The following is a 16178-nucleotide window of genomic DNA, read 5'->3' as shown; positions in this document are numbered from 1 at the left end:
AGTGAGATCAAGGTGCCCAGGGAAAACATCTTGAGCTTTTCTTTTTTTTTTTTAGAAACTTGTTCAAGGCCCTTAGGTCTAGGATGGGACAGAGTCCTCTTGTTCTCTTTGGAATCAGGAAGTACTTGGAGTAGAATCCCCGCCTTCTTTGCCCCGGTGGTACTAGCTTGACCACTCTGGCTGTTAAGAGGGAGGAGAGCTCAACAGTACCTCTTGATGTGCTACCGGCCCCCAAAATGGGCTCGAAGGGCAATTTGGTGGGACACCCAATAGATTCAATTGGTACACTTGATGGACAATGGAAAGAACCCACTGGTCCGAGGTTATACTGGGCTACTGATTCATGAAGAACTGCAGCCTGCCCCCGGCCAGAGAGTCCAATATCCTGGGTACAGGTGACTGGCCTACACTCCTTATGACCCAATCAAAACCCCATCCATGGAGTTGATTGAGGTGCCAGCTGGGGTTTGGGGGCTCTCTGCTGCCTGGGATGGCCGTGGGAGCCTTGATGGTGTTGATGGGAGCTGAAGGGCAGATCATGGTACCTTCCTTTGGTGAAAAAAAAAATATTTCTTTTGTCTCTGTCTCATTGGCCTCCTTGAAGAGGATGATGGGTTGGGAGTGCTAGTGGAGAGTTGTTGGAGGTTTTCATGGTGGTCCCAAATTGGGCCACAGCATCCCTCGCCCTATCTCCAAAGAGATTCTCTCCAGTACACAGCATATGAGCAAGTCTTTCCTGTACCTTTGGTCAGAGATCTGAGGCCCGCAGCCATGCCATTTTGCGGGCACCAATTCCCACTACAGAGACTCTTGATGCCATCTTGAAAACATTGTAGGTCACTCGGACCTCGTGATTTCTGCACTCCAGGCCCTTATGCCCCAGTGACATAAGGGTGTCCCTACTGCTGTTGGGACAGCTGCTTGGCTACCTTCTGCACCTACTTCCAGATGTCCCGCAAGTACTGGCTTATGTAGAAGTGGTAGGCAGTGATGCGGGCAATGAGCATGGCACCTTGAAATACCTTCCTCCCAAGAGCATTCATCGCTCTGTGGTCCTTCCCCAGGGGCACAAAGGAATGACTCTGAGAACGCTTGGCCCTCTTAAGGGTTGATTCAACCACCACTGACTGGTGGGGCAGCTGATGCTTATTTTACTTATCTGATTTTTATATTCCGTGTTTTGGTCCTTCAAATAGAATTACATTTAGGTAGGTATTTCCCTATCCTCAGAGGGCTTACATTCTGAATTCGGGAGCCTTCTGGATGAGGTTTCTCATCCATAAGGCTCCTTCTTATTAATGGGAGGCACTGTGAGGGGCTGTGTTCCCATATCCTCAGCAGCAGCTCCTAAAGGATCTTGTGCACCAGGGACTGCCACGATCTCCTTAGGAAGCTCACGAACTGGAGGATCTCAAGCATTTTGTGCTCGGAATCCTCCCCTGCGATCACCCTCACGAATCCTGCAAAGGTCAAGTCCTCGTGCAGAGACCCTTCGCTCCCCTGAAGGAGAAAGGTCTGATAGGAGACTCTCGGAGCCCTCAGAGGACTCCAGAGCATCTTCTCCCCAGGGGTCATAGAAGTTCTCATCCTCACTGTAAGTTATAAGAGATGGGTCCCTATGTGATCGGCCTTCGGCTAGAGGTGCAGGCACTGGTAAAATTGGATGGGGGGGGGGGGGGGCTGCAGGCCTCGGCGTATCTGTGGTACTTCCTCTTGCTTGGAACCAGCAACAACCATTGTATCAATAACGGGGAGGCCTCAGTGTCCTGCCGAGCAAGGATGTTGTCCCAGGAACCAATGCCAGCTTGTTTGGTAATGTACTGATGAGCATGTTGAGCTTCTCCAGAAGCAGTATGAGGATAGGTGGCACCGGGTCTGGTGCCATCTGTGCTACAGGGCCAAACCTCTGCAGCACCCACTCCACTGCTAGCTGGACTCTGTACTTCAGCTCTTCCTCAAACATCACCAATGCCAAACACGAACTGGGAGTAAGAAGGGGTGACCAGATCTTTCTTCGGACCCTCAAGGTGGATCGGTGACTTGCATCAGGACCGATGGAAACTGCCATGGATCCCTGGTACTAATGCAGAACTGGCACTCCTCACTGTGGGGTCACTTTGGGGGCATTGCAGCATGAGCTGGTGTATCCCCATGCCCTGCACTGTGCATCGACTGGGACCGGTGCCGATGCTTCTTCTGCTCGTTTAGCCTGGTCCTTCCCTGGTGCCAAGGCTGATGACAATGGTGGTCAGTCTCCTATGCCCCTATCCGCCAACGTTGATGGCTTGATGTCCATCGGTGTGGCTCCTTGGTCCTTTGATGCCGATGTTACCAATGCCAATGGGTTGGAGTTCTTCAACCCAAAATGCTGTTCCATCTTGTTGAGTCGAAGCCAACATCCCTTCAGGGTCATCTGGGCACATAAACGGCAACCCCGGACATCATGCGATGCCCCCAGGCAGAGGACACATATCTCATGCGATCAAGATGGACATGGTCCTCAGGCACTGGGTGCATTGCTGAAAACCGGTTGTGGAGTCGGATGAAACAAAAGGGGCACAAACTGAAAACAATGTGGGAGGGGGGGCAGAGATGGCTGGTGGGCACCAATGCACCGCCACTACAGGAGTCGACCACGAAAGGAAACTTACCAGAATCTCCAAAAACCCTGACTAGGAGTACTACGGGAAGGCATCAAAAGGGACCTGGTAACGGAATAACAAGGGAAAAAATCCCACAAAAAGCACGAGAAGGAAAAGTTTTCCACAAGGCCAAAAACAGTCAAAAGAGAGCTCACTCAAACTGCGAGGCTTACATCTCCACAGAAAGAAAGAGACTGGAGAGAGACTGCATGGACACATGGTATAGGGCATTCTGGGCATGCTCAGTGTGCCTAGTCATAGTTCTAGAAACTTTGACATAAGTTTTCTGCATCGGGGCTCTATCCTATGTCGTCATCCATGTGTAAGGACTACCATCCTGCTTGTCCTCAGAGAAGGAAGGCCTTGGCTTAAACTGAACTCACTGCCCTCCCACCAACCTCTGCACCCCTTCCCAACCCAGAGGCAGAGCACCTCCATGGTCGAGACCTCCCCCCTTTCCTGGAGATGGGGGAGGGGGCAGCTTCTTTGCATCTGAAAGTGTTTCAGAATCAGAGCATATTGTGGGGCTCTGGCAGTGCTGTGTGTGGGTCTCCTTGTGTGTGTGCAGGAGCTGTATAATTGCTGTAATATTGTTCTGCTCTGCCTGTATGCTCAGTGTTTTGTGTGCACGAGTTTGATCTGTAACAAGTGCTCTGGGGTTTTCGTTTCACTATCTGTGCATTAATTACGGTGACCGTGGGTTCTCCTAATCCATTTTGAATAATTGATATGGCAGAATATAAATTAGAATAAATAAATAACTCATTCGGGACCTGCCATCTCTCTCTGCGCAGCCATTCAACCTCAGCAGGGTCTGGTTGCAGTGCAGCTCAAACTGTGATTCACGCTGTGGAGGTGCATCCTCTGACCACATAATGTGGCGGGAGGGCTCCAGGACACCATCTAGCCACTGATAAAGCTATAGTGCATTTTAGTGACTGTGCACACATTGCATAGTGTATGATGTGTAACAGATACACCAGGTTTATGTCTCTTCAGAGGGAACATCGAGGAGCACAAGGGTGACTATTTGAAAGAATGCAGTTTCCACCCACTCACTGACCTTTACTGTCCCATCTTCAAACTGGGCTTCATTGTCCAACAGGCAGGAGAGAACTTCACTGAACTGGCCAAGAAGGTAAGAGCAGAGGCTACTAAATATTAACTGACTCAGGGAGCCAACTGCAACCGTATTTTACCCAGCACATTACACGGAGAGCAGCAACGTGCTACATGTTAGAGGGAAAACAACAACATGGCACATGCCATCTTAGGAGGAGAGCGGTCATGTCACACTGCATCTTACAAAAAGTAGAAACATGTCGCAGGGCACACCTTAGCATGCCACACATGCAATAGAGGAGGAGAGCTGTAATGTCACACGACATCTTTTAGAGACTGTCACACGCCAGAGTAGAGGGAGAGCAGTAGCATCTCAAACAATCTGCCACAGTTTCTTATAAAAGCACGTCAGGGTAAGCAGCAGGATGTCAGACAGCCCCTTGCAGGCACAGCTTCTGAATGGCACATCTTACGCATCTACTTCAAATACATTACAAAGGAGGTAATTTTCAAAGGAGTTACGCGCATAAATGTAACTACTATTGTAGCAATTTTCAAAAGCCATTTACTCACGTAAAGTGCACTTATGTGAATAAATCCTATGGACGATTCAATGGCATATATTGTAGCAATTTTCAAAAGCCCACTTACTCGAGTAAAGTGCATTTACATGCGTAAAACCCAGATTTACGCATGTAAATGCTTTTTAAAATCCGCCCCAAAGTGAATATCACTTCTTTTCTTTGTTTTTCATTCTCTTTCTGCCCCTTTCTGTGGCTTTCTGCTGTCCCCTTCCTCCCCTTTTCCCCACCTCTTCTTCTACAGGGTGGGGTTATTGGAGTAATTATAAACTGGAACTGTAACCTAGACTTGGATTCCTCCCAGTGTAACCCCCAGTATTCTTTCCGACGTCTGGACCCCCGAAACAGTCAGGCCTCTTCAGGGTACAATTATAGGTGAGTAACCTCCCTTGCTGTCTACTATATATAAACTGAACAGAAGGATAAAAACTGAAAAGAGTCGGTCCAGAGGACTTCATCATAAAGCATATAGGCAGAAACTTAAAGATCTAAACTTGTGGTAAAGGAGCGATATGACAGAGACAGTAAATACTTTTCAGGAATAAAAGCACAGGAGGGGACCACTTTCAATGGAAAGGGGGCTCTGGAATGAGTGGCGGTCATTGGATGAGGGTTAAAGGGGGTAGACTCAGGAACAACTTAAGGAAATATTTATTTAGAAAAATGGTGGAGGATGCATGGAGCAGCCTGATTGTGGAGGCAGTGGAGACAAGGACCATATCAGAATTCAAGAAAACAAGAGGATTCAGCAGAGAGGATCTCTGAGGCTAGAAAGCTGAGCAGAAAATAGGGGTGGACAGGCTGGATGGGCTGTACAGTCTTTATCTGCCCTCATGTTCTACATTTCTATGTATGTTACGTAGAGCAGAGAGATAATGTACACAAGTTCAAAGGAATTTTAAAAAAGGTGTGAGGCCTAAAGTCCTGCATTCACCTGGTTAAAATGTTCCTTACATAATGGCCCACTTTCCCAAAAAGCTGGAGCCCTGGCTGCATATAGCCCAATTTCCCGAGAAGATGAAGACTTACTGTACATGAACCCTCCTTCCTGAGAAGATATAGCCTTGGCTATACAATGACACTTCTTCCCGAGTAGATTGAGCCCTCACTGTACATGAACCCTCCTTCCTGAGAAGATATAGCCTTGGCTATACAATGATTCTTCTTCCTGAGTAGATGGAGCCCTCTTTCCCAAGAAGATTGAGACTTCGCTACACAATAGCTCACCTGCCCATGAAGATTGACACCCTCAATATACATGGACCATCCTTGCTGAGAAGGTGGAGCCCTCACTGTACAACAGCCCACCTTCATCAAAATATAAACATGCAGCAGAAGAAATGCAGTTTAGTCAAATTGTTGCAATAAGCTCTCAACAAACAATGACAACATGGATGGCAGGCTAATGTAGTTTTGAAAATTTCTCTTTTTTTGTTTGAACAACCTTTTTATTACTTATGTTGAACAGGACAAATATAAATGTAACTAAAAGAAATAGCACAAGTACAGACATCTTTCTAAATAGCTTAGCTCACCGCAAAAGGTATGTTTATCTGTTTGTCTGTGATTGGTGGGGTGAGCATCAGCACAATGCACACATCACCATCCACTGAGGCACCTATGCACACGATGGACACAGGAGCTGTCGACACAGCCACAAGAAATCAGGAGTCATTGGTCTGGATGGAGCCACAGTGAAATGTGGACTGGAAAAGAGGACCACATAACCAGACAGAAGCAGACAGAGGGAAAATGGCAAGTTTGCTCATTTTGAGGCTGTTTGAAAGTGTTAGGTTCAGGCTGGGAGTGGGGGTAGCAAATATCCAGGATGGAAGTGATAGAAAAGGAGATGGAGTGTGCTGGGAAGGGGGGGTGGGAGAGAGCTCTGGGCTGGGGTTGAGAAGACAGTTTTGGGATTGGACTGGGGAGGAGGCTCAGAGTGCGCTGATGAGGAGGGGAGCGAACAGGGGCCTCTGGGGAATGTCACCAGGTATCAGCTAGATATTATAGAACAAGCAACCTGTTATTCACAATCTGTTTACATATCACCCCAATCCACCTGCAACTGGGATACTAGCATTTTTTAAAAACCCATCCTCAGTTATGGAAATTCTAAAGCAGGCTGTTGTGAGAGGACCTCGGTGCACACCTAATGCCTTTTACCTTTCAGAGGCCGACAAGCAGCCCAACTCTCCAGAATCAGGTTGCTGCCAATAAGTCTGCAGAACCTCTCAAGGCAATTTCCCCTTTCTAAGGATTTTAATGTAACTAATGTCTAAACCACAGAAAGGACTATGAAACAATTCTGAGTATTTCCGCTTGCTAAGTTGTGCAAGCTGATACTTCTGAAATAATTTCCAAGAGGCATTTCACAGCATTGAATTCACACAGGGAAGGGGCGTCTTATCAGGAAGATGTAAATAAACAAGTGGATAAAAGTGAGCCAGCAACGTAGTGTATTGGGACTTTCAGAAGACATTTCACAAAGCTTCTCATGAGAGATTCCTCGGGAAATTTAATAAACACCCTGGGATAGAAGGCAGTGTCCTATTGTGAATTGATAACTGCTTAAACTATAGGAAACAGAGGGTAGGAATGAACGGTCGGTAACCAGTATGGAGTGCCCCAAGGATCTGTACTGGGACTGCTGCTGTTTAACTTATTCATGAATGATCTGGAAAAGGGAGCGATGAGTGAGCTGATGAAATTTGCAGAGGACTCAAAATTATTCAAAGTAGTTAAAACAGGAGCAGACTGAAGAACTGCAGAAGAACCTTGCAAGACTGAGGAACTAAACGGCAGAAAAAATCTAATGAGGACAAGAGCAAACCGGTCCAGGTAAAGAAAAATCATCCTGACCACGGGGTTCATTTTCAAAGTCATTTACGTTTATCCACGTAAATGTTGCTGTTATAAAATTAATCTGAGCTCAGTTTCAAGCTTGCTTTTATGTTTACTGAGGAGAAGAAATGGAATTGGGGCAGAGTCAGCGCTTATTTGCATATATTCTGATTTTCAAAAGTGGATGTGTGTAAATGTACGTTAAGCTCTCCAAAGAGGAGGTATAACTTTACTGAGTATTTTAAAATGAATACATTGATTCATGTAAAGTCTGTGTACACAACATACACGCAGACGTTACCACTGAGCAGGCTATCACCTTCCATAGGTACACAAGGCTGGGCTCCACGTTTTAAGTTATGTTCGGAAAAAGGACTTTAGAGTCACTGAGGACAAGGCGTTGAATCCTCACCTCAGTGTGTGGCAGCAATCAAAAACACAAGTAGAATGGTAGGATTTATTCCGAGACTAACAGAACTGAAACTGAGAACATCTACAGTATGCCGAACCATGGTGCAACCACACCGTGGGTATTCTGTGCCGTTCTGGTCTCCCCATCTCAAAAAAGATACAGCGGAAGTAGAAAAGGTGCAGAGGAAGGGAATGGAATGGCACCACTGGGAGGAAAGGCTAAATAGGTTAGGACTGTTCAGCTCAGAGGAGCAATAGAACAAGTTTATTAATTATGTGTGGTGTGGATTAAACAGGGTAATAGAAAATGGTTATTTACTAGGTCAAGGGAACACTCCATAAACCTGGTAGCAGATTTACAATAAATTTAAGAGGGTCTCTCTCATTCAACAAACCATTAAGTTGTGGAATTTCTTGCCAGAAAATGTGATCAAGGTTAATAGTACAATTGAGTTTAAAAAAGATTTGGACAAAGTTCTGGAGGACAGGTCTATTAGCAATTATCCGCTAGGCAGACTTGGGATCACCAAACCCTATATCTGGGAATTAACAACAGGGAAAGGCCACAGACTAGACAGGATGCTGGGCTCAATCTGACCTCGCATGGCAATTCTTGTGTGTCCTTATGCAGGCAGCTGAAAGTTTCTTATAAATCATAATCCTGACACATAATCCTTCAAGAGCTAGGCATACTGAAAGGCACCATATTCCTGACTTAGTGCTGGGTGTACAATGTGAGGCTCACTGCTGTATGTCTGTTCTTTAAGTACCAGTAACAGGGGGGTTCTCAAATTTACTTCCTTTCTTTACAGGTTTGCAAAGTACTATAGACAGAATGGCTCAGAGTCTCGCACGCTGATCAAAGCTTACGGGATCCGCATCGATGTGATTGTACACGGACAGGTCTGGGGGTTTAATTTCAACTACCGTACCTGAATTGTAAAATTTTCAGATTTGGAAAAGGTGAATAATTAAATCCAAAATCCAAATTCTGACAAACCTCCAAAAGGAACTTATCTTGAGGTAAATCTGACATTGGCCCAATAAAAGGAGGCACAACCAGTAAAGAATCTGGCCATGTGCTCGAGATGTTTGACTGTTCATTAAAACTGTGTTCGAGCACATGTACTCAAAATCACATGCTGACTTGTAGAGTATGATTAGACACACAACTATGGCACTCACATACACTGTTACATTCATGTACACAGCAACAAATGTTGTAACATTCCTATACCCCTATATCATTCACCTACCCTAACACATCCCGTTTCACTCAGACTCACCCCCCACTATTCACATGTGGATATTAACAAACACTGTTACACTCACATGAGGCATTAACAAATACACTGGAATGGAATGGTCTTAGTCAAGCAAAGGTTAGGAATAACACTTAAAAAAGTAAACCTTCTAGACTGAGCTGGAAAGAGTAGCACATAGATCAGTCTCAGAAACATCAGAGATTGAGATATCGAGTGAACGTGTTTTCATGGAGTCCATCCAGAAGAAATGCTGGGCCAGCTTCTGGTTATTTTACTTATCTATGACCTAGAAGAGGTCATGTCATCAGGGCAAAATGGTTCTTCTACGATAACAGTAGGACTTATGCAAATCCATTAGTGGTAAAGTTACCCGATGAATGTAAAACATCAAGGACAACTGAAACAGTCCTGCCTTTTGAGTCCCATCACACTGAATTCTGGAGCTATTGGACTACAAAATATAAAATGCAACTGGATGAGAATTAAAGCATGACTGGTACACATCCTCCGATTACTTGGGGGCCAACCAGGCCTGGATTTGTCAATAGGCACACTAGGCCTATATCTAGGATGGCAAAAATCTAGGGGACAGCAGGCTGGCTGAAGATTTGCTGCTTTTCAGCTGTGCTGAATCTCACTCAGCAGAGAACAGCCCTCTGTTTCCTGATCCAGCAATGCCCTTCTGGACAGCATACAAGGGAACAGAACAGAAAGGAGACAGGGCAAAGGGGGATCATTTTGGGGACATTAGGAGGGACTGAGTAGAGATCATTGAAGGCAGGGTGGGAAGACAGAATGGTGGATGCGAGGGATTGTGTGTGAGAAAAAGGGCAATAAGGGTTGTTAGATAGGGGATGGAAGGAGAAGCAGGACTGGAGCATGGTAGAGAGACCCCCTCTCCTCTCCTTTCCACACACTGCAATTCAAACCCTTCCTTCCTTGATTTTGGATTCTATACCCCAGATCCTGAATCCTCCCTTCCTTCCTACCTTTCCCTTCTCTGCAGATCATGGAACTACTCCTTCCCCTTTCTCAATCCTTGCCTCGCTCCCTCCTCTATCCATCCCAGATTCCTAATCTTCCCCATCCCTAATCCTCTTTCTTTCTCATAATCCTCCCCCTTTCTTCTCACTCCATTCGTCCTTCCTTCTCCCCATCCCTGAGGTCTCCTCCCTGTACTAATACTTGAGATCGCTTGTCTTCACCATTATACTAATATATAAACTGTAAAACATTTATTCTTATTATGTAATATAAAAGATGGAAATGTTTGCCAATTTGCTTCAGAATTTTTTTAATTTTTGCCACAGAATCTCCTCTGAGCTGCCACAGGAAACTTAAAGATTGTGCCTTAAATCTTCTGTTTCTTGTTCTCTAACCTCAGGGGAAACAGGAGAGAACAGCATCAACAGTGCCTGGGGTGCCAAAATCCTAAATCCATCTCGGGGACCATCTTTAACTAGCGTGCTTCCTGAAAGCATCAGTTCTAAGTCTACAGCCGTACAGAGATAGTCATTATGTCCATCATAATCTTTCTTAATGATTTACATAGAAACATAGAAATGACAGCAGAAAAGAGCCAAACGGTCCACCCAGTCTGCCCAGCAAGCATATGGTAGTATCTGCCACGCCATACAAGTCACCCCCAGACTTTTCAATTTCCCAGACCATCAAAGTCAGGGCTCTTGTTGGTTGCTCTTAGAGTCCAATTCCTCGTCACCTCTTGCCATTGAAGCAGAGAGCAATGTTGGAGTTGCATCAAAAGTTTCAGGCTTATTGGGTAAGGGTAATAACAGCCACATCAACAAGTTACTCCCATGCTTGTTTCCCCAGACTGTAAAACTCAATGTCCTTGTTGGTTGCTGTCTGAATCTAATTCCCCTTTTCCTCTTTTTTCCCTGCTGTTGAAGCAGAGAGCAATGATGGAGTTACATCAATAGTATGAAGGCTTATTGGTTAAGGGTAGTAACTGCCATACCAGCAAGTTACCTCCATGCTCTCTTTTCTTTATTTCTATCCTCTACCCTTTATTTATTTTTTATTTATTTAATAAATTTTATATACCGATTTTTCATGCGAGCATATCACATCGGTTTACAGTAGTTAGCAAATATTCATTTAAAAATATTTGCATCTCCAAAAGAAGAAAGTAGATACATAGTTGCATAATGTAAATAAATAAAATAGTAAACTAAAATTAGAAGGCTAAATAATCATACAATTTAAACAATTAGAGAGGCAGTATCGTAAGAGTAGAGATAATAAAATAAAACATACATACATTACCTTGGTACCTTTAGGGATCCACAGTGTTTATTTCATGCCCCTTTGAATTCTTTCCCTGTTATTGTTTCACCATCTCTTCTAGAAGGGCATTCCAGGCATCCATCACCCTCTCCATGAAGAAATATTTCCTGATGTTGGTTCTGAATCGTCCTCCCTGGAGTTTCATTTCGTGACCCCTAGTTCTACTGATTTCTTTCCAACGGAAAAGATTTGTTTTGATTGTGCATCATTAAAACCTTTCAGGTATCTGAAGGTCTGTATCATATCTCCCCTGCACCTCCTCTCCTCCAGGGTATACATATTTAGGTCCTTCAACATCTCATAAGTCATTTGATGGAGACCACCCACCATTTTGGTCACCCTTCTCTGGACCACCTCCATCCTGTCTGTCCCTTTTGAGATATGGTCTCCAGAACTGAACACAGTACTCCAGGTAGGCCTCACCTGGAGTACTGCCTGTACAAGGTATTATCACCTCCTTTTTCTTACTGGATATTCTCTCTCTATGCAGCCCAGCATTCTTCTGGCTTTAGCTATCACCGTGTCACATTGCTTAGTTGTTTTCAGATCGCTAGACACTATCATCCCAAGGTCCCTCTCTTGCTCTGTGCACAACAGCCCTTCATCCCCCATCACCTACAGCTGTTTTGAATTACCACACCCCAGGTGCATGACTCTGCACTTCTTGGCATTGAATCCCAGCTGCAATATCTTCAACCACTGTTCAAGCTTCCTTAAATCATGTCTCATCCTCTGTACTCCTTCTGGCATGTTTACTCTGTTGCAGATCTTAGCATCATCCGCAAATAGACAAACTTTACTTTCTATCCCTTTTGCAATGTCACTCATAAAGATATTGAACAGAACCGGTCCCAATACTGATCCTTGTAGCATGCCACTTAACACCGTTTTCTCTTCAGAGAAGGTTCCATTTACCATCACACGCTGTCTTCTGTCAACCAGTTTGTAATCCATGCTCCCACCTTGGCGTTCACTCCCAAGCTTCTCATTTTATTCACAAGCCTCCTATGCGGGACTGTATCAAAAGCTTTGCTGAAATCCAAGTAGATGACATCGAGTGCTCTTCCTCGATCCAATTCTTTAGTCACCCAATCAAAAAAATAAATCAGATTTGTCTGACAAGACCTTCCCTTAGAGAATCCATGTTGCCTTGGGTCCAGTAATCTTCCTGACTGTAGATAGTTCACTATCTTTTCCTTCAGCAGAGCCTCTCCATTAATTTCCCCACCAACCGAGGTGAGGCTAACTGGTTTGTAGTTTCCAACTTCCTCTCTGCTACCACTCTTGTGGAGTGGGACCACCACCATTCTTCTCCAATCACTCAGCACCACTCATTTCCAGGGATCTATTGAACAGGTCATGTAGTGGACCTGCCAGCACATCTGAGCTCCCTCAGTATCCTGGGATGAACCTCATCCAGCCCCATGGCCTTGTCCACTTTCAGGTTTCCTAGCTATTCCCATACATTCTCTTTTTAAACAGAGTTTCAGCTACCCCATCTTCATCTACGGTCTTGTCAACCAGCAACAGTCCTTCTCCAGGGTCTTCTTTAGAGAATACTAAAGTGTTTAATATTTCCGCCATTTCTTTCTCTCTCTCTACACAATGCTCCTTGTCACCTTTCAATTTCACTATACCACTTTGGGCCACCCTTCTTTCTCTGATATATTTGAAAAAAGTTTTGTCTCCTCTTTTTACCTCTTTAGCAATCCTCTCTTTCACTTGACTTTTTGCTTTCCTGATTTCGTCTCCCTAATTTTTAACATATATTCTTGTGTTCCTTTTTTTGAGATCCTTTATACTTCTCGAATGCTGGTTTTTTCATGTTTTTTTCAGCTAGCTCCTTAGAAAACCAAATTGTTTTTTTTCCTCTTACTCTTCTTTACTTTCCTAATATATAGATTTGTCTTTGTAATAGCTCCTTTTAAATTGGCCCACTATTGTTCTACCTCACCCATTTTCTCCAGTCTTCCAGTTAAAATTTGTAACCTATCATTAAAATCATCCATTGTACCTGAAGATTGGAGGATGGCCAAAGTAACCCCAATATTTAAAAAAAAGCTCCAGGGGCGATCCGGGTAACTATAGACCAGTAAGCCTGACTTCAGTGCCAGGAAAAATAGTGGAAACTATTCTCAAGATCAAAATCGTAGAGCATATAGAAAGACATGATTTAATGGAACACTTCAAAATCTATTGCTGAGGATTCTTCATTCTCCAATGCAGAAAATATTTTTTAGGGGTAACAGTGGGGAGAATGGGTGTCTCTTCATCACAGGCCTTATTCTGCCAGAGCCCGCTGTTATCCAATTGTTCCTGGGTTTTTGAATCTTGGATTTCTGACATTTCTGTGGGAGTGGGGGTTGATGCACAGGATGCTGTAAAGTTGGGGAAGATGGGTGTCTGTCACGTCTTGATCTACCAGAGCCCACTGTAAGTCATTTTTTCCTGGGTTTCTGAAATTTTGATGGGAGATGTGTGAGAGAATCCTACTTAGGGGCTTAGCTGCTGTATTATCCTTCTGCCTTGCTCCTATTTACACAGGCACTTATAAACAGGTAGATCTAGATAAAGTATCCTTCAGTGTAAAGTTCTCATCAGGGCAAGGTCTCTTGTTTTTCCACTGAGACAGTGTTTTTTGGGCCTTTCAGTATTTGTCTGCATACGTCTTTGGCTATTATGATTCACATTTGGTGCTTTCAGTGGTAAAACATGGGATATCTCCCTACAGCAAGGTTCTCTACAGAACCCTCCCAAAGAAAAAGAGCTGGACATGGTAGATCTACTGTTGTGCCTCCTGGCCGCGGCCACCCTCGGCTGAGCCCCCCTACCTGAGTCACGGCATCAAAGGTCGCTGCCATCACCACGGCAGCATCAGGGAGCACCGGAATCTCCTTCTCCTGTCCCTGCTCCTTGGCATGGTTCTGCGGGGGCTACCGGCGGGGAGGTTTCCCCAGGTCTCTTTGCGGCATCTGGCCACTCTGCAGGCATCCCTGAGGGCAAGATGGCCGCGCCTCCTTTGAAGATTTAAAGGGGCCTCATCCCCTAAATTGCCCTCACCTGCTCCTGATGAGCCAAACAGGGGAAGTACTTAAGGAGCCTTCCTCCAACCACTCCTTGACTTGGCAACTTGTTTGCTTGAGTCTGCTCGCTCTGGTGAGTCTCCTGGTGCTTCAGTTCCTGGTTTTTCTCGGTGATCCCTTGGTGTGTGACTTCGGACAGGCAAGCGGCGATCCTCTGGTACTTGACCTCGGACTTCTCTCGGACCATTCACCTCCAAGGGCCCACCTAAGTCCCAGCGGTCCGGGTCCCTACGGGCTCCTCCTGGGGGGACCGCGGGCTTCCAGTGGTGAAGATCCAATTGGCCCTTACTCCAACTTCACAACTTGTCGCCCTCTCAGAGGCCATCGGAGTCTCTAGCAGCAAGGACCCAGTCAGTCCCAACTTCTGTTCCGCCTCGCCCCCCGACGGAGGAACCTGAGGAGCCGTCTCCTAAGGTAATACCAACTTCCCCGTCGGTCCAAGGGTTCACGATCCCTCCTGGTCATAACATCTAGAGAGAAGAGGATGAAAGCAATGGAGGATAAGTTTACTTTAAAACCAGAAAAAAACGTTTTCTACAGTCCAAGTATTATAGATCTGAACAGTCTTTACTGTCAGATCTAATCAAGACATCTTCCTTAGAAGGTTTTGGTGTAAATTGATATATTCTAAAAATGTCAATATGTACAAAGTGATACAAAAAATAAACAAGCCTTTAAAAACTGAGAAGTCTGAGCACGCTGAATAAATGGCATCATTCAATCTAAAATTTATGCAAGGTGATTATTGACATCGTTAAGAACAGATTGTGCAGAATTAGTTGATACAGATGTATATAATAACTCCCATTGTCTACAAGACTGCTTTTAAGTACTTAGGTTAAACTTGTTAGACTGATATAAGAACTGTATAATCACATTACTATACAGCACAGAATCACCCAGGACTCAGTAACTGCACAGTAGAAATAATTACATTACATTTATCTTTACCAAGAATGGATGCCTCAAGAATACATTAAAACAATAAAATGCCTGTTCTCTTCTGACAAATTCTCACTTTTTCTGTTTCTTTATCATCATTGTTGTTCCCCCAGCTTCTCTCCATTAGCTCTATTCTGTGTGTTTTTTCTGTCTTTTCCTCTCTCTCTCCTTTTACAGGTGTATATAATCATCTCTTCTATGACATGTCTTTCTTTTTTGTACATTGCCCTCCTTTTCTCTCTCTTTCCTCCTCAGAGGTACAGTATTTGCAGCTTTTTTTTCTCCCCTGTCTCTCTCTCTTCTCTATGTCTCTTGCTATCCCTAGAGTCTGAAACCATTTCTCTCTTTATAGTCCTCTGGATACCTCCATCATGTTTCTTCTCTTGGTGTGTCTCTCTTATTTCTGTTAAAGGTTTTCTTTTTGTCTACATGACTTAATGAATGTCCATGCATATTGTGATACCGTTCATGGGACCAACCAATTATCCAATGATATGACTAAAGTGCCATCTTTACTAATTTTGTGTTTCCTTCTCTCCCCTCTTATTCTCTGATGTATTTCTACTTCTTTTTTCTTTGCTAATATGTTTTGTTTCTTCCCCTCTTTCTTTTTGTTTTTGGCCCACCAGTATCTCCTCGCTTCTTTGGGCTTCCAGCTCAATCAGAAGTATGACTGGGATCTAGCGACATGAGCCTTCATTTCCTACTGTAACTAATTATCTTACTTTCTTTATATCCCCTCCCATATTACTTTAAGCATTGCAACAACAGTCAGAGGCCATGTTCCAAGCCTCCTTCTAGACCCCTTCAATCATGGGGTCCTAAATCCAGCCGCCAGGTATCACCATGATTCCCTCTCCAGGGCCTGTGACTGCTTCCTCCACAGTCTCTCCAGCTCCATCTGCCCCAGAGAGCCATAGACTTGAGCTGGGAAGGCCCCTGCACAAGGCAGCACACTGCAGTGCCACTGAGCTGCCAGGACGGTGTCTTAATATGCCCCTGACATATCTTCTCTCTTTCAAACTCTTGTTTTCTAATGTCTCT

The 16178-nt window shown here is 44.6% G+C and overlaps 1 protein-coding gene across 2 annotated transcripts in view; it reads left to right on the top strand.

Moving 5' to 3' along the window:
• Positions 1-16178, top strand: part of P2RX2 (purinergic receptor P2X 2) — a 51225-nt gene that overhangs the window by 28263 nt on the left and 6784 nt on the right. For both annotated transcript variants that reach the window (XM_029571636.1, XM_029571635.1), the window contains 3 exons: positions 3642-3780; positions 4530-4660; positions 8350-8440. In XM_029571636.1, the coding sequence (XP_029427496.1) occupies positions 3642-3780; positions 4530-4660; positions 8350-8440 (361 nt within the window). The remainder of the gene's footprint in view (positions 1-3641; positions 3781-4529; positions 4661-8349; positions 8441-16178) is intronic.

Source organism: Rhinatrema bivittatum, chromosome 11 (genome assembly GCF_901001135.1).
Source record: "Rhinatrema bivittatum chromosome 11, aRhiBiv1.1, whole genome shotgun sequence".
Taxonomy (NCBI): domain Eukaryota; kingdom Metazoa; phylum Chordata; class Amphibia; order Gymnophiona; family Rhinatrematidae; genus Rhinatrema; species Rhinatrema bivittatum.
The sequence above is the reverse complement of the archived record's forward strand: the minus strand, read 5'-3'. Positions and strand labels throughout refer to the sequence as shown.